Source organism: Thunnus albacares, chromosome 9 (assembly GCF_914725855.1).
Source record: "Thunnus albacares chromosome 9, fThuAlb1.1, whole genome shotgun sequence".
In the NCBI taxonomy this organism is placed as follows: Eukaryota; Metazoa; Chordata; class Actinopteri; order Scombriformes; family Scombridae; genus Thunnus; species Thunnus albacares.
In genome coordinates, this window is record NC_058114.1 from 6,852,816 (window position 1) to 6,871,930 (window position 19,115).

The 19,115-nt window shown below is 35.2% G+C and overlaps 2 protein-coding genes across 2 annotated transcripts in view; both read left to right on the forward strand.

Moving 5' to 3' along the window:
- The window catches only part of LOC122989690 (complement factor H-related protein 1-like), a 34,090-nt gene that overhangs the window by 12,487 nt on the left and 2,488 nt on the right, over window positions 1–19,115 (forward strand). The gene's annotated exons all lie outside the window — the stretch shown is intronic.
- Window positions 2,498–6,363, forward strand: LOC122989693 (sushi, von Willebrand factor type A, EGF and pentraxin domain-containing protein 1-like). The gene is made up of 4 exons (XM_044362727.1): window positions 2,498–2,650; window positions 3,348–3,527; window positions 4,156–4,335; window positions 5,816–6,363. Exons 1-4 carry the CDS (start codon window positions 2,581–2,583, stop codon window positions 6,163–6,165), a joined length of 780 nt encoding a protein of 259 aa, XP_044218662.1. The 5' UTR covers window positions 2,498–2,580; the 3' UTR covers window positions 6,166–6,363.

Below are 19,115 nucleotides of genomic sequence, written 5' to 3' on the forward strand. Positions count from 1 at the left end.
TTTACATAGATAAAAACATTAATTGAAACTACTGAAATGTTTAAGTTGCTCTGCCAAAATATGCTGATAAAATAAAATCTAATTGGCAAGCCACAATGATATGGTGCACAGGATATAATTTTGCATCAAGTTTGTTTTTATTATATGTTTTATTTTGCTTAATTTGTGCATCATGTTTAAACTCCATTCAGATAATACAAAAGATTAAATGAGTGTTTTTGATAGGTCAGAACCACTCTTAAATTTCATATGTACCTGAGAGAAAGTATTCTGCTGTACAAAGCCAAAATACAGTAACTACATGAAGAAATGTATTATTCCTGTAAGTCAACATGTTAAATTGTTACAGAGATAGACCAATAGACAGCTGAAACAAAAAAAGATATAGCCATGAAAGCTAGCTGCTGAGATAGATACTTTCCATTGTAGATCATTTAAAGTAGTGCAGTATCTTAATCAATCTAAAAAGGTATAAAATAAGGCAATATAACCTTCCTATCTGTTTCATGGTTTTCTGGCATGCAATGTGTGCTCTATATACAGAGTATTGTAATTTAATATGATACTGATTACATACTAAATATATATTTTTACCCAACACTGACAATAATCATATATGGAGTATGCTGTAAATTCATACATCACATGAATGTAATGTTATTTATCTGTTATCTTTTACAGAACCCTGCACTGTGGATAAAGAACTCCTGATAGCACATAATCTTGAATTCAGACATAAAGATGCAGATAAATTGTATTCAGCCCATGATGATGTAATAGGGTTCCGGTGTGTCACAGGAACAACACATGACGGCAGAGTGAGAATGCGTCAGAAGTGTTATGATGGCGTGATGCACCTGCCAACTTGCCATTAAGAGTTTTAGTCAGCTGGAAGTGATAAACATGAGCTGTCTGGACAAACATGTAAAAGATAATCAGAGTTAATTTTTAGACAAGTTGTGCACTGGTCCACTGTCTATACTTCAGTTTTCAATTTTAATAAAACATATACAGTTTGTTCACGTTGTCTTCTTTGTTTTCTGCCTCTATAATCAGATGCATGTATATGCACTATGACAGTAAAGTCAATGTGTCCCATCTTGAGTCTTCAGTGTTACAAGAGGGAGAGACAGATCAGCTTTCCTGGGGAAAATAAATAACTAACGCATCCTCAGTTACAAATATATTTTGAAAATATACTTAATGACAACAAGTCAGTGATTATCAACATAAAGAGAAAAGGTTTATATTGAATGCATCTGGAAACTCTTCACTGTCAATTAACAATGCTCACACTGAGAAAATCTTCAAAATGATCAACATCAATGCATTTTGTTTGATTTTCCAACATCTTCTCCTGGCAACAAAAGCATGATTAACACGTTTCTGGTTAGGTTGAGGGAACTCAAAGTACTTAGTTAAAGTTAGGGAAAGATCATGGTCTTGGTTAAAGGATGTGTTTTTGTTATTGTCGATTAATCTCATGAAAAGACCATAAACAACAATTCATCAATCCATCTCTCAATACTTTCCACCTTTGCAACCACGTTCTTAAATCCTAAGTTTGGGATCATTAGGACCATTTTCCTGCCCTGAGATGCTTGAAATGGATGCTTCTGTGGGTGCAATGATCAGTAGTGGAAAGTACATTTACTCAAGAACTGTACTTTAAGGATAAAGCTGGCATTATTCAGCACTTTTCTTGTTGTCGGCAAATCCCATGAAAATACCAAAGCCAACAATGCATTAGTCCATCCCTCAATGCTTTTTGACCCCCCCAGCCTGTCTGTTGCTCTCAGCCCCAAGCCCATTTGTTCACTCTGATCTTTAAAAATGGGTCATAGGTATGGGCTATAGTGCACGTTTTAGCAAACATTACTTAAACTGGAGTAAATTGTGTATTTTTAAGGGTTATTTTCAGCCTCGGATTTGGTGAGATTCATGACAGCAGAATAGTGCATGAGGGGTCAACTCAAATTACGGTGCCCATGGTGAAGGAATATCCTAGTGCAGTAGTGTGGCTCACGGGTGTGTTTTTAATAATTTGCAACAATGGAAACAACAATCATGGGATTTGTTGACAGTTAAAAAAATATTGTACATCACCAGAAAATATTTAACCAAATCTACAACATTTCCCTGACCGTAACTAAGTGTTTGAGTGGTACAAACCTAACAACATGTGGACAACAGGACAGGAACCCCAACCACCTCCTTACAACTTCTGTGCAGAATGTTTCATTTCCTGAACTTCAAAAACATGACCAGCGAACATGATCAAGGCAGCAATCGATGAAAGCAAACAAAAAGTGTTTCCATTCTTATACAGACTAAACTATTTCAAACACCTAAACGTTTTAAGTTTTCTGACTGAGAACAAATTCCTTTACAGTATTGATAGGATACAGAACATATATGAGAGTGTATAAATTGAATGTGCCATTTATCATGTTGTGTTCATAAAACCTTGTGCAATCCCACTGGGCACTGCATGTTGCGACACTCAGTGTCCCCTGAGGACACGAGCTGGAGACAAACACACAGGAGTTCTGCTCAGAAAACAGCATTTGTCACAAGAGCATGCAGTTGTCTTTAATCTTTCTGCTCCTCCAACTGTGGGGGAATGTGGCAGTTTCTTTATCACAAAATGGTAAGTAGGAGTTTTTAATTTCTCAGGTGTAGATTTGAGATACAAACAGGGCTTATGTTAAACCAAGACGAAGAGGAATTAGTGCAAATGTGCAGGGCGGTTGGTTAATTAGTCCCACCGTTTATAATTGCACACTGTCACATAGCTAAATCTCTTCCTATTTACATGACTCTGAAAAATGAAAAAATTGCTTATCATAGGAGTGAAGGATTTTTGCAACATTGACTGACTCTCAAAAAATCTATTTTCTCGATTTTTTTTTTTTTTTTTGTCACATGAAACATCTAAAATATTCACATATAGAGGATTGGACTATTAAAATGGGTTATGCATTAACTAATGTAACAGCTTTGTATCATTGTTATAATGTCTTTATGATGTATTTTTAGCTTTTCATATATATATTATAAATTCATTCCACCATTTCAACATAAAAATTTCTTTAGCTACTCAGATGTGTACCTCATATAAAAGGTGGAGTGTATGGAGAAAAGGTATACTTGATGAGGATCATGTGAAAATTCTTCATATAATCTTTATAATTATTTTAGGAGCCATTCAGTGATGTGGATATCCATTGATTTTATCGTTGTGTCCAGCTCCCCCTCATCTCTTTACTATCATATATAAGGCAAACTATTGATGATACAGTGTAAGAGTGGAACTTTTGTCATGTTGCCATGTTTTTGTCTCTCAGCATGTTTGAGGCTCCCAGATGTTCCTCATGCCCATGTGTCAGAAGAGACCAAAAAATCTGAGTACCAACAACATGATGTGATACATTTTACTTGTGAACCCGGTTATACATCATATGAAACCTCCAAATATGTTTGCACACATGAAGGCTGGCTGACAGTCCGGCAGGAAACGTGCTACTGTGAGTTAAGTTGCTTTACTGACTACTGTTGCTGCAGTTCAGGTGTAAAACATTCAACATGGTCTCATCTTAATGCATCCATACACTCAAATAAGCCTATCAACATAGGCCCTATTAAAAGAGGCCATTTATTAACCGCTGCCTCCACAGAAGGACTGCACTCCCAGCAGATACTAAACTGCATTTCATTGTGCAATTCTGTATTGTATGATTACAACAAAGCTGAACCTTGAACATTACATTCAATCAAACCACCAACCTTGTCATGAACGGCCGCCCCCTTAACCTACTAATCTACAATCACCCCAAAGAACCCAAGACATTACCTTTAAGTCATACTGTATCAGGTCTGCTTTACTGTGGCTTGGGAATGAATGAAACAGAGTCATAGTTATCGTCTCTACCCTTCTAGTAGGTGATCAGTCAATCTTAGATGGGCAGACTATGAATATATACTCTCTGTGAGCCTACTGGATGCTGATGAATACTTTACTCCCTTTTGGGTTCTTGGAGACCTAATTATTTTTAATGCTGTACTGTGTCAATTAGATCTTCATTAGATCTCTGAATGATGAGACAATGTGTACAATTTTTTCTTCTTTTCCCATGTTACCATGTTATTTGTTAGCATGTTCGGAGCTCCCAGATGTTCCTCACGCCAGCATTTCAGAGGAGACCAAGAAAGCTGAGTACCAAGAAGGAGACATCATACATTTCACTTGTGACCCTGGTTATATATCAGGTCCAACCATCAAATACGTATGTACAAGCACAGGCTGGCTGGCAGTCCATCGGGGAGCGTGCTATTGTAAGTTAAATGGCTTTCTTTTATACTCTTTCACCACCGACTGAGTGACTACTCCAATTGTAGATATATTGGATGATAGCAAAGGACTGCAGTAATCCACTAATCCAAAACAGGACCTGTTATAAAAATGATCATATTTTTTAAAAAGATCTATTATCATTTTAGACTTTGTAAGACAAAAACAGAAGTCCTTTTCAGACACAAGCTTCATTATGTAAATGTGATAGCAGTTTAACACGTTAGTCTAATCCTTGAATGAGCACCCAGAAAACAGTTTTCATTTTGAAACTGCAATTTCTTCCTGTGGATAGTGGCATCAGATCAGAAAACCCTTATATGTGTTGTTGTGGAGGGTATGAACAACAATATATTTTGTCATTTCATTAGGTTCATTAGGTTTGCAATGGCCAGATAATAGGGAAGAGCCAGTGGCATATAAAATTGTTTCGTTTGCATAAAAATATTCTTTACAAAGTGGAGTGGTGTCAAATTAAAGGGGACACATGCTTTTTGTGATCTTCTGTTACTGTCATGATGTTGGATATCCATGTTAAACATGGTTCCAAGTTCCAAAACTTGAGTTGAACATATGTAAAAATGGTCCATGCAAGGCAGCCTGCCCTAAACACTTCCCTAAGAGAAGAGATTGGCTCATCACAGATGTCCAGAAACATCTGTCTGTTCCATAATCTTTGTTGCTGAGGTTGTCACATCATGCAAAGACATTCCAGTAGAGCCTCAGAATAAAAATATGGATCTGGACATGTGCATAATGTGTCTTCTTTAACATGAAGGGCACAGCAGCACAATTTCAAATGAGAAAGAGAGAAAGAGATGTTAAATGTATATCTTGTTCCACCTTCTTAATAGCACTGTAATCACATTTATTTTATCTGACTATCATCTCTTATACACAAAATTAAAGCTATGAAATACTGTGAATGAGTAAATTTTAAGTTGTAACTCAGAATTGAGAAGTACAGTTGTTTGATTATTGGCACAGATCTACTTGTAAACAGTGAATTGTTAGTAGTTGAACATGATGATTTCAATATACATGCTAACATTTATAAATATTTGAATAAAAAAAAGTAAATGAAAATCAGATTAGGGTCCTGAAAGGATTATTAAGACCATTGCATTATGTTACTGACTGCAATTGCTAGCAAGTAAACATCAATCTTCAAAGCAACGCATAAATGATGTATAGGGTTTTTTTTCTATGTCTACTGAGTTGAAGGTAAAAAAGTTTAGCAGTTGTAGATGTAGCATTTCTTTTGGTTTATGCCTATTATTTAGGAGACACAAATTTTGCATTTTGGCCTCAATCTAAAGGATCTCAGTGGCGTTAGGCTCTTCTCTCTGTTGCAAAAGTACTTTTTAATGTTGGCTGATGAGATTGTTGTATTTATACATCTAAACTGTTGCCCTGTTCAGCTTTTTTTTCCTTCAGTGGGCCTGACTGACTGTTTGTGTTTAGTTCCAGCTTCGAGCTGTGATGCCCCGCCTGCAAATGGAGGGATAACAGTAAAAGGTTTGCCAGAAAATGATGATCCCATCGTTCCTGATCACATACTCACATTTAGCTGTGATGGTCCTGGCACAGTTCTTGTTGGTAGTTCAGTGCTGATATGTGGCAAAGATGGACGGTGGGATAAACCATTCCCTTCTTGCAGAGGTAAAAATCAGTGCAACAGTGTACAAAATATCCATATAAAAACCTTTTCTAATTTTATTGTAGAGCATGTTATGATCCATTTTGTTGACAAAGTTGACGCCCGTTTACTATTGATTTTGAAAGATGTTAGAATTGCAATGGCTGTGGAGTAATTTGTTTAAGATTTTGAAGAGGTTTGAAGAAACATACAGTATATTGTTGTTCAGATAAGTGGAATCAAACCTGTAGTTATTGAGTTTTTGCCACTAGGGGGCTTCAGAAACAAGCTGTGAACACAACACTGACATATTATCGCCTTATAAGTTGATGTGGGAAACTTTAGCAAAAGGTTGCACATCCAGCAAACACAGAGCAACAATAGCAATCATTTGTAGGCGTTTTTCTGGCTTCCTGCCAAATAAAAGTCCAACATTCAATTTCTTTTATCTCCGTTTTGGTCTCCACCAACATTATATTTATATATAATATTTTCAACACATGACAGGTTATATATCTGGGTAAAAATGCTTAAAAAAGTGAAAGTTGTGGCCTCTCTGGGTACGTTATGTTTTCATTCTGTTATATATGCCAATGTATGGTTTGAATGACAAGACATTTGAACTTGAATGGTGTTAGCCTAGTCAGCAAGCTTGCTGAAAGTCATTCTATGAATCTATACAGCTATCCCCATTCTGCCACGAGATCTTTGCCTTGCATGTCATGCTGTTCCACCTGGTGTATCCTGCATTGCGTGCCTTGACTTGCGACATGGCGTGTACTGTATATTGACAAGTCTGAAAGGTTCCGTCTACCTAATTTGTATATTGAGATCCAAGATGCAAAGGCCTGTCATCAGATGTCATTATCTTGATAATGTAGCCAGATTAAAAGCACGTTAATATCAGGATGTAAATGTGGTCATATGAATAACAATAGATATACATATAGACATAAAGACCATGAGAAAAATAATTACACAGCTATTAATTTTAACTATTAATTTATATTTATTTTTGTGGTTGTTTACATTTACATTCACTCTAAAGGCCACAAATCATGTGACAGCAAAATAACTGCAGATCACAGACAAAGATCTGTCACTCTAGGTAACAATGTCATAATAATGTCTAAACTTCTACTTTCTCTGTTATCACCCACATTCTTTTAGTTCCTGCGGGCTGTGGAATACCACCTCGCCTTGTAAATGGATTCACCAAGACCACCACTAAACATCACTATGAGCAAGATGAAAGAGTTGAATACATGTGTAAGAGCCACTACGTCATAGAGGGCAAGCCTTTCAAAACCTGCAACAATGGTGAATGGACTGGAGAGATGAGATGCCGCGGTAAGTCATAATTCCCTTCATATTTTTAATCTTGCATTTTGTGTAATTATTTTACATAGATAAAAACATTAATTGAAACTACTGAAATGTATAAGTTGCTCTGCCAAAATATGCTGATAACATAATCAAATCTAATTGGCAAGCCAGGATGATATGGTGCACAGGATATAATTTTGCATCAAGTTTGTTTTCAATATATATTTTATTTTGGTTAATTTGTGCATCATGTTTAACCTCCAAATTCATTCAGATAATACAAAAGATTAAATGAGTGTTTTTGACAGGTCAGAAACACTGTTAAATTTCATATGTACCTGAGAGAAAGTACCAGAAAACTGGTGAATGCTGCAAATTATGCTGATAATATCACAACTCTGCTGTACAAAGCCAAAATACAGTAACTACATATTTAGTGAAAATTAAGTTGAGACAGGAATCTGACTTTTTGGAATCTGTTATTACAATATAAAGATTATGTTGAAGAAATGTTTAATTTCTATAAGTCAACATGTTAAATTGTTACAGAGATATACCGATAGACAGCTGAAACAAAAGCGATACATCAAGTGAAAGCTAGCTGGTGAGATAGACACTTTCTATTGCAGATAGTTTAAAGTAGTGCAGTATCTGCATTTTTCTAGGTTTTAGGTTCTTCTTAATTCAAATATAATTACATTTAAATTGTGTATGGATTTTTTTAACCGTTCAAATGGGCAAGAAAGATGAAAGAACACATTTTGTTTGTACATAGATAGTTTCCACTGCAGATAGTTTAAAGTAGTGCAGTATCTACATTTTGGGGGGTTTTAGGTTCTCAACCAACCTAAACAGACATAAAATAAAGGCAATATAACCTTCCTATCGGTTTTGTGGTTTGCTGGCCTGCAATGTGTGCTCTCTATACAGAATATTGTAATTTAATATGATACTGATGAAATTCTGGTGAAATTCATGTGATTTGATATCTTTTAAATCACATATAATTACATTTAAATTGTGTATTGATTTTTATTGATAACCATTCAAATGGACAAGAAAGATGATGATACTGATTACATACTAAACATGTATTTTTACCCAACATTGGCAACAATCATATATGGAGTATGCTGTACATTCAGTCATCACATGAATGTTATTTATCTGTTAACTTTTATAGAACCCTGCACCTTGGATAGAGAAGTCATGAGCACACATAATGTTAACCTATTAAATATTTATTTTATTCAATATAAATTAATAATACATTAAATATCTGTTAATCAATTTTGATTTAACGGCATAAACCTTGTAGAATACTGATTTCCTAAAAGAAATTCAGCTTCATTTCCCTTGTCAGAGCTTTTTTTTCTCATCTTTCTCAATTATTTCCATAAAACAGGAGCAAACAGCTGATGTGCCAGTGGTTTTAGTTCTCCTTTTCCTTTAGCTTGTTCTTGATCTGTGATCTGATCACAGTGTCAAGATAAAGAGAGTGCTTATTAATACCAGATGTAAATACAAAGACTAAATCATATCTTGTTATCAGAATAACATGCCCAGATAAACAGCACATGTTAATACTGACTGTACATATAGTCATTAAAAGTCATAATGGAAACATATAGACATACAGGCTTCTATAAGAAAGACTTACAAGAGCTTTTCTGAAAATGACTTATTTGTATTTATTTTTTTAGTTGTTTCCATTTACATTCACTTTTAAGGCCACAAAACATGTGACTGCAAAATATTGTGTAACTGCAAATCACAGTCAAACATCTGTCACTCTAGAAAAATGTCATATTTTCACCTCAATAATGTCTAAACTTCTACTTTCTCTGTTATCACCCACATTCTTTTAGTTCCTGCAGGCTGTGGAAGACCACCTGTCCTTGCAAATGGAGACACCACGACCAGTGCTAAACCTCGATATGAGCCTAATGAAAGAGTTGAATACATATGTCAGCGATACTACGTCATGGAGGGCGAGCCTTACCAAACCTGCAACAATGGTGAATGGACTGGAGAGATAAAATGCCTCCGTAAGTCATATTCATATTTTAATCTTGCATTTTGCGTAATTATTTTACATAGATAAAAACATTAATTGAAACTACTGAAATGTATAAGTTCCTGTGCCAAAATATGCTGATAAAGTTTGTTTTCATTATATGTTTTATTTTGCTTAATTTGTGCATCATGTTTAAACTCCAAATTCATACAGATAATATAGAAGATTAAATGAGTGTTTTTGACAGGTCAGAAACACTGTTAAATTTCATATGTACCTGAGAGAAAGTACCAGAAAACTGGTGAATGCTGCAAATTATGCTGATAATATCACAACTCTGCTGTATAAAGCCAAAATACAGTAACTACATATTTAGTGAAAATTAAGTTGAGACAGGAATCTGACTTTTTGGAATCTGTTATTACAATATAAAGATTATGTTGAAGAAATGTTTAATTTCTATAAGTCAACATGTTAAATTGTTACAGAGATATACCGATAGACAGCTGAAACAAAAGCGATACATCAAGTGAAAGCTAGCTGGTGAGATAGACACTTTCTATTGCAGATAGTTTAAAGTAGTGCAGTATCTGCATTTTTCTAGGTTTTAGGTTCTTCTTAATTCAAATATAATTACATTTAAATTGTGTATGGATTTTTTTAACCGTTCAAATGGGCAAGAAAGATGAAAGAACACATTTTGTTTGTACATAGATAGTTTCCACTGCAGATAGTTTAAAGTAGTGCAGTATCTACATTTTGGGGGGTTTTAGGTTCTTAACCAACCTAAACAGACATAAAATAAAGGCAATATAACCTTCCTATCGGTTTTGTGGTTTGCTGGCCTGCAATGTGTGCTCTCTATACAGAATATTGTAATTTAATATGATACTGATGAAATTCTGGTGAAATTCATGTGATTTGATATCTTTTAAATCACATATAATTACATTTAAATTGTGTATTGATTTTTATTGATAACCATTCAAATGGACAAGAAAGATGATGATACTGATTACATACTAAACATGTATTTTTACCCAACATTGGCAACAATCATATATGGAGTATGCTGTACATTCAGTCATCACATGAATGTTATTTATCTGTTATCTTTTACAGAACCCTGCACCTTGGATAGAGAAGTCATGAGCACACATAATGTTAACCTATTAAATATTTATTTTATTCAATATAAATTAATAATACATTAAATATCTGTTAATCAATTTTGATTTAACGGCATAAACCTTGTAGAATACTGATTTCCTAAAAGAAATTCAGCTTCATTTCCCTTGTCAGAGCTTTTTTTTCTCATCTTTCTCAATTATTTCCATAAAACAGGAGCAAACAGCTGATGTGCCAGTGGTTTTAGTTCTCCTTTTCCTTTAGCTTGTTCTTGATCTGTGATCTGATCACAGTGTCAAGATAAAGAGAGTGCTTATTAATACCAGATGTAAATACAAAGACTAAATCATATCTTGTTATCAGAATAACATGCCCAGATAAACAGCACATGTTAATACTGACTGTACATATAGTCATTAAAAGTCATAATGGAAACATATAGACATACAGGCTTCTATAAGAAAGACTTACAAGAGCTTTTCTGAAAATGACTTATTTGTATTTATTTTTTTAGTTGTTTCCATTTACATTCACTTTTAAGGCCACAAAACATGTGACTGCAAAATATTGTGTAACTGCAAATCACAGTCAGACATCTGTCACTCTAGAAAAATGTCATATTTTCACCTCAATAATGTCTAAACTTCTACTTTCTCTGTTATCACCCACATTCTTTTAGTTCCTGCAGGCTGTGGAAGACCACCTGTCCTTGGAAATGGAGACACCAAGACCAGTGCTAAACCTCGATATGAGCATAATGAAAGAGTTGAATACATATGTCAGCGATACTACGTCATGGAGGGCGAGCCTTACCAAACCTGCAACAATGGTGAATGGACTGGAGAGATAAAATGCCTCCGTAAGTCATATTCATATTTTAATCTTGCATTTTGCGTAATTATTTTACATAGATAAAAACATTAATTGAAACTACTGAAATGTATAAGTTCCTGTGCCAAAATATGCTGATAAAGTTTGTTTTCATTATATGTTTTATTTTGCTTAATTTGTGCATCATGTTTAAACTCCAAATTCATTCAGATAATACAGAAGATTAAATGAGTGTTTTTGATAGGTCAGAACCACTCTTAAATTTCATATGAACCTGAGAGAAAGTACTCTGCTGTACAAAGCCAAAATACAGTAACTACATGAAGAAATGTATTATTCCTGTAAGTCAACATGTTAAATTGTTACAGAGATAGACCAATAGACAGCTGAAACAAAAAAAGATATAGCCATGAAAGCTAGCTGCTGAGATAGATACTTTCCATTGTAGATCATTTAAAGTAGTACAGTATCTTAATCAATCAAAAAAGGTATACAATAAGGCAATATAACCTTCCTATCTGTTTCATGGTTTTCTGGCATGCAATGTGTGCTCTATTTACAGAGTATTGTAATTTAATATGATACTGATTACATACTAAATATATATTTTTACCCAACACTGACAATAATCATATATGGAGTATGCTGTACATTCAGTCATCACATGAATGTTATTTATCTGTTATCTTTTACAGAACCCTGTGCTGTGGATAAAGAACTCCTGATAGCACATAATCTTGAATTCAGACATAAAGGTGCAGATAAATTGTATTCAGCCCATGATGATGTAATAGGGTTCCGGTGTGTCACAGGAACAACACATGACGGCAGAGTGGGAATGCGTCAGAAGTGTAATGATGGTGTGATGGACCTGCCAACTTGCCATTAAGAGTTTTAGTCAGCTGGAAGTGATAAACATGAGCTGTCTGGACAAACATGTAAAAGATAATCAGAGTTAATTTTTAGACAAGTTGTGCACTGGTCCACTGTCTATACTTCAGTTTTCAATTTTAATAAAACATATACAGTTTGTTCACTTTGTCTATTTTCTGCCTCTATAATCAGATGCATGTATATGCACTATGACAGTAAAGTCAATGTGTCCCATCTTGAGTCTTCAGTGTTACAAGAGGGAGAGTCAGATCAGCTTTCCTGGGGAAAATAAATAACTAACGCATCCTCAGTTACAAATATATTTTGAAAATATACTTAATGACAACAAGTCAGTGATTATCAACATAAAGAGAAAAGGTTTATATTGAATGCATCTGGAAACTCTTCACTGTCAATTAACAATGCTCACACTGAGAAAATCTTCAAAATAATCAACATCAATGCATTTTGTTTGATTTTCCAACATCTTCTCCTGGCAACAAAAGCATGATTAACACGTTTCTGGTTATGTTGAGGGAACTCAAAGCACTTAGTTAAAGTTAGGGAAAGATCATGGTCTTGGTTAAAGGATGTGTTTTTGTTATTGACAATGAATCTCATGAAAAGACCATAAACAACAATTCATCAATCCATCTCTCAATACTTCCCACCTTTGCAACCACGTTCTTAAATCCTAAGTTTGGGGCCATTAGGACCATTTTCCTACCCTGAGATGCTTGAAATGGATGCTTCTGTGGGTGCAATGATCAGTAGTGGAAAGTACATTTACTCAAGAAGTGTACTTTAAGGATAAAGCTGGCTAGCTAGTCCATCCCTCAATGCTTTTTGACCTCCCCAGCCAGTCTGTTGCTCTCAGCCCCAAGCCCATTTGTTCACTCTGATCTTTAAAAATGGGTCATAGGTATGGGCTATAGTGCACTGGTTTTAGCAAACATTACTTAAACTGGAGTAAATTGTGTATTTTTAAGGGTTATTTTCAGCCTCGGATTTGGTGAGATTCATGACAGCAGAATAGTGCATGAGGGGTCAACTCAAATTACGGTGCCCATGGTGAAGGAATATCCCAGTGCAGTAGTGTGGCTCACGGGTGTGTTTTTAATAATTTGCAACAATGGAAACAACAATCATGGGATTTGTTGACAGTTAAAAAAATATTGTGCATCACCAGAAAATATTTAACCAAAACTACAACTTTTCCCTGACCGTAACAAAGTGTTTGAGTGGTATAAAACTAGCAACATGTGGACAACAGGACAGGAACCCCAACCACCTCCTTACAACTTCTGTGCAGAATGTTTCATTTCCTGAACTTCAAAAACATGACCAGCGAACATGATCAAGGCAGCAATCGATGAAAGCAAACAAAAAGTGTTTCCATTCTTATACAGACTAAACTATTTCAAACACCTAAACGTTTTAAGTTTTCTGACTGAGAACAAATTCCTTTACAGTATTGATAGGATACAGAACATATATGAGAGTGTATAAATTGAATGTGCCATTTATCATGTTGTGTTCATAAAACCTTGTGCAATCCCACTGGGCACTGCATGTTGCGACACTCAGTGTCCCCTGAGGACACAAGCTGGAGACAAACACACAGGAGTTCTGCTCAGAAAACAGCATTTGTCACAAGAGCATGCAGTTGTCTTTAATCTTTCTGCTCCTCCAACTGTGGGGGAATGTGGCAGTTTCTTTATCACAAAATGGTAAGTAGGAGTTTTTAATTTCTCAGGTGTAGATTTGAGATACAAACAGGGCTTATGTTAAACCAAGACGAAGAGGAATTAGTGCAAATGTGCAGGGCGGTTGGTTAATTAGTCCCACCTTTTATAATTACACACTGTCACATAGCTAAATCTCTTCCTATTTACATGACTCTGAAAAATGAAAAAATTGCTTATCATAGGAGTGAAGGATTTTTGCAACATTGACTGACTCTCAGAAAATCTATTTTCTCGATTTTTTTTTTTTTTTTGTCACAAGAAACATCTAAAATATTCACATATAGAGGACTGGACTATTAAAATGGGTTATGCATTAACTAATGTAACAGCTTTGTATCATTGTTATAATGTCTTTATGATGTATTTTTAGCTTTTCATATATATATTATAAATTCATTCCACCATTTCAACATAAAAATTTCTTTAGCTACTCAGATGTGTACCTCATATAAAAGGTGGAGTGTATGGAGAAAAGGTATACTTGATGAGGATCATGTGAAAATTCTTCATATAATCTTTATAATTATTTTAGGAGCCATTCAGTGATGTGGATATCCATTGATTTTATCGTTGTGTCCAGTTCCCCTCATCTCTTTACTATCATATATAAGGCAAACTATTGATGATACAGTGTAAGAGTGGAACTTTTGTCATGTTGCCATGTTTTTGTCTCTCAGCATGTTTGAGGCTCCCAGATGTTCCTCATGCCCATGTGTCAGAAGAGACCAAAAAATCTGAGTACCAACAACATGATGTGATACATTTTACTTGTGAACCCGGTTATACATCATATGAAACCTCCAAATATGTTTGCACACATGAAGGCTGGCTGACAGTCCGGCAGGAAACGTGCTACTGTGAGTTAAGTTGCTTTACTGACTACTGTTGCTGCAGTTCAGGTGTAAAACATTCAACATGGTCTCATCTTAATGCATCCATACACTCAAATAAGCCTATCAACATAGGCCCTATTAAAAGAGGCCATTTATTAACCGCTGCCTCCACAGAAGGACTGCACTCCCAGCAGATACTAAACTGCATTTCATTGTGCAATTCTGTATTGTATGATTACAACAAAGCTGAACCTTGAACATTACATTCAATCAAACCACCAACCTTGTCATGAACGGCCGCCCCCTTAACCTACTAATCTACAATCACCCCAAAGAACCCAAGACATTACCTTTAAGTCATACTGTATCAGGTCTGCTTTACTGTGGCTTGGGAATGAATGAAACAGAGTCATAGTTATCGTCTCTACCCTTCTAGTAGGTGATCAGTCAATCTTAGATGGGCAGACTATGAATATATACTCTCTGTGAGCCTACTGGATGCTGATGAATACTTTACTCCCTTTTGGGTTCTTGGAGACCTAATTATTTTTAATGCTGTACTGTGTCAATTAGATCTTCATTAGATCTCTGAATGATGAGACAATGTGTACAATTTTTTCTTCTTTTCCCATGTTACCATGTTATTTGTTAGCATGTTCGGAGCTCCCAGATGTTCCTCACGCCAGCATTTCAGAGGAGACCAAGAAAGCTGAGTACCAAGAAGGAGACATCATACATTTCACTTGTGACCCTGGTTATCTATCAGGTCCAACCATCAAATACGTATGTACAAGCACAGGCTGGCTGGCAGTCCATCGGGGAGCGTGCTATTGTAAGTTAAATGGCTTTCTTTTATACTCTTTCACCACCGACTGAGTGACTACTCCAATTGTAGATATATTGGATGATAGCAAAGGACTGCAGTAATCCACTAATCCAAAACAGGAACTGTTATAAAAATGATCATATTTTTTAAAAAGATCTATTATCATTTTAGACTTTGTAAGACAAAAACAGAAGTCCTTTTCAGACACAAGCTTCATTATGTAAATGTGATAGCAGTTTAACACGTTAGTCTAATCCTTGAATGAGCACCCAGAAAACAGTTTTCATTTTGAAACTGCAATTTCTTCCTGTGGATAGTGGCATCAGATCAGAAAACCCTTATATGTGTTGTTGTGGAGGGTATGAACAACAATATATTTTGTCATTTCATTAGGTTCATTAGGTTTGCAATGGCCAGATAATAGGGAAGAGCCAGTGGCATATAAAATTGTTTCGTTTGCATAAAAATATTCTTTACAAAGTGGAGTGGTGTCAAATTAAAGGGGACACATGCTTTTTGTGATCTTCTGTTACTGTCATGATGTTGGATATCCATGTTAAACATGGTTCCAAGTTCCAAAACTTGAGTTGAACATATGTAAAAATGGTCCATGCAAGGCAGCCTGCCCTAAACACTTCCCTAAGAGAAGAGATTGGCTCATCACAGATGTCCAGAAACATCTGTCTGTTCCATAATCTTTGTTGCTGAGGTTGTCACATCATGCAAAGACTTTCCAGTAGAGCCTCAGAATAAAAATATGGATCTGGACATGTGCATAATGTGTCTTCTTTAACATGAAGGGCACAGCAGCACAATTTCAAATGAGAAAGAGAGAAAGAGATGTTAAATGTGTATCTTGTTCCACCTTCTTAATAGCACTGTAATCACATTTATTTTATCTGACTATCATCTCTTATACACAAAATTAAAGCTATGAAATACTGTGAATGAGTAAATTTTAAGTTGTAACTCAGAATTGAGAAGTACAGTTGTTTGATTATTGGCACAGATCTACTTGTAAACAGTGAATTGTTAGTAGTTGAACATGATGATTTCAATATACATGCTAACATTTATAAATATTTGAATAAAAAAAAGTAAATGAAAATCAGATTAGGGTCCTGAAAGGTTTATTAAGACCATTGCATTATGTTACTGACTGCAATTGCTAGCAAGTAAACATCAATCTTCAAAGCAACGCATAAATGATGTATAGGGTTTTTTTTCTATGTCTACTGAGTTGAAGGTAAAAAAGTTTAGCAGTTGTAGATGTAGCATTTCTTTTGGTTTATGCCTATTATTTAGGAGACACAAATTTTGCATTTTGGCCTCAATCTAAAGGATCTCAGTGGCGTTAGGCTCTTCTCTCTGTTGCAAAAGTACTTTTTAATGTTGGCTGATGAGATTGTTGTATTTATACATTTATACATCTAAACTGTTGCCCTGTTCAGCTTTTTTTTCCTTCAGTGGGCCTGACTGACTGTTTGTGTTTAGTTCCAGCTTCGAGCTGTGATGCCCCGCCTGCAAATGGAGGGATAACAGTAAAAGGTTTGCCAGAAAATGATGATCCCATCGTTCCTGATCACATACTCACATTTAGCTGTGATGGTCCTGGGACAATTCTTGTTGGTAGTTCAGTGCTGATATGTGGCAAAGATGGACGGTGGGATAAACCATTCCCTTCTTGCAGAGGTAAAAATCAGTGCAACAGTGTACAAAATATCCATATAAAAACCTTTTCTAATTTTATTGTAGAGCATGTTATGATCCATTTTGTTGACAAAGTTGACGCCCGTTTACTATTGATTTTGAAAGATGTTAGAATTGCAATGGCTGTGGAGTAATTTGTTTAAGATTTTGAAGAGGTTTGAAGAAACATACAGTATATTGTTGTTCAGATAAGTGGAATCAAACCTGTAGTTATTGAGTTTTTGCCACTAGGGGGCTTCAGAAACAAGCTGTGAACACAACACTGACATATTATCGCCTTATAAGTTGATGTGGGAAACTTTAGCAAAAGGTTGCACATCCAGCAAACACAGAGCAACAATAGCAATCATTTGTAGGCGTTTTTCTGGCTTCCTGCCAAATAAAAGTCCAACATTCAATTTCTTTTATCTCTGTTTTGGTCTCCACCAACATTATATTTATATATAATATTTTCAACACATGACAGGTTATATATCTGGGTAAAAATGCTTAAAAAAGTGAAAGTTGTGGCCTCTCTGGGTACGTTATGTTTTCATTCTGTTATATATGCCAATGTATGGTTTGAATGACAATACATTTGAACTTGAATGGTGTTAGCCTAGTCAGCAAGCTTGCTGGAAGTCATTCTATGAATCTATACAGCTATCTCCATTCTGCCACGAGATCTTTGCCTTGCATGTCATGCTGTTCCACCTGGTGTATCCTGCATTGCGTGCCTTGACTTGCGACATGGCGTGTACTGTATATTGACAAGTCTGAAAGGTTCCGTCTACCTAATTTGTATATTGAGATCCAAGATGCAAAGGCCTGTCATCAGATGTCATTATCTTGATAATGTAGCCAGATTAAAAGCACGTTAATATCAGGATGTAAATGTGGTCATATGAATAACAATAGATATACATATAGACATAAAGACCATGAGAAAAATAATTACACAGCTATTAATTTTAACTATTAATTTATATTTATTTTTGTGGTTGTTTACATTTACATTCACTCTAAAGGCCACAAATCATGTGACAGCAAAATAACTGCAGATCACAGACAAAGATCTGTCACTCTAGGTAACAATGTCATAATAATGTCTAAACTTCTACTTTCTCTGTTATCACCAACATTCTTTTAGCTCCTTCGCGCTGTGGAATACCACCTTGCCTTGTAAATGGATTCACCAAGACCACCACTAAACATCACTATGAGCATGATGAAAGAGTTGAATACATGTGTAAGAGCCACTACGTCATGGAGGGCAAGCCTTTCAAAACCTGCAACAATGGTGAATGGACTGGAGAGATGAGATGCCGCGGTAAGTCATAATTCCCTTCATATTTTTAATCTTGCATTTTGTGTAATTATTTTACATAGATAAAAACATTAATTGAAACTACTGAAATGTATAAGTTGCTCTGCCAAAATATGCTGATAACATAATCAAATCTAATTGGCAAGCCAGGATGATATGGTGCACAGGATATAATTTTGCATCAAGTTTGTTTTCAATATATATTTTATTTTGGTTAATTTGTGCATCATGTTTAACCTCCAAATTCATTCAGATAATACAAAAGATTAAATGAGTGTTTTTGACAGGTCAGAAACACTGTTAAATTTCATATGTACCTGAGAGAAAGTACCAGAAAACTGGTGAATGCTGCAAATTATGCTGATAATATCACAACTCTGCTGTACAAAGCCAAAATACAGTAACTACATATTTAGTGAAAATTAAGTTGAGACAGGAATCTGACTTTTTGGAATCTGTTATTACAATATAAAGATTATGTTGAAGAAATGTTTAATTTCTATAAGTCAACATGTTAAATTGTTACA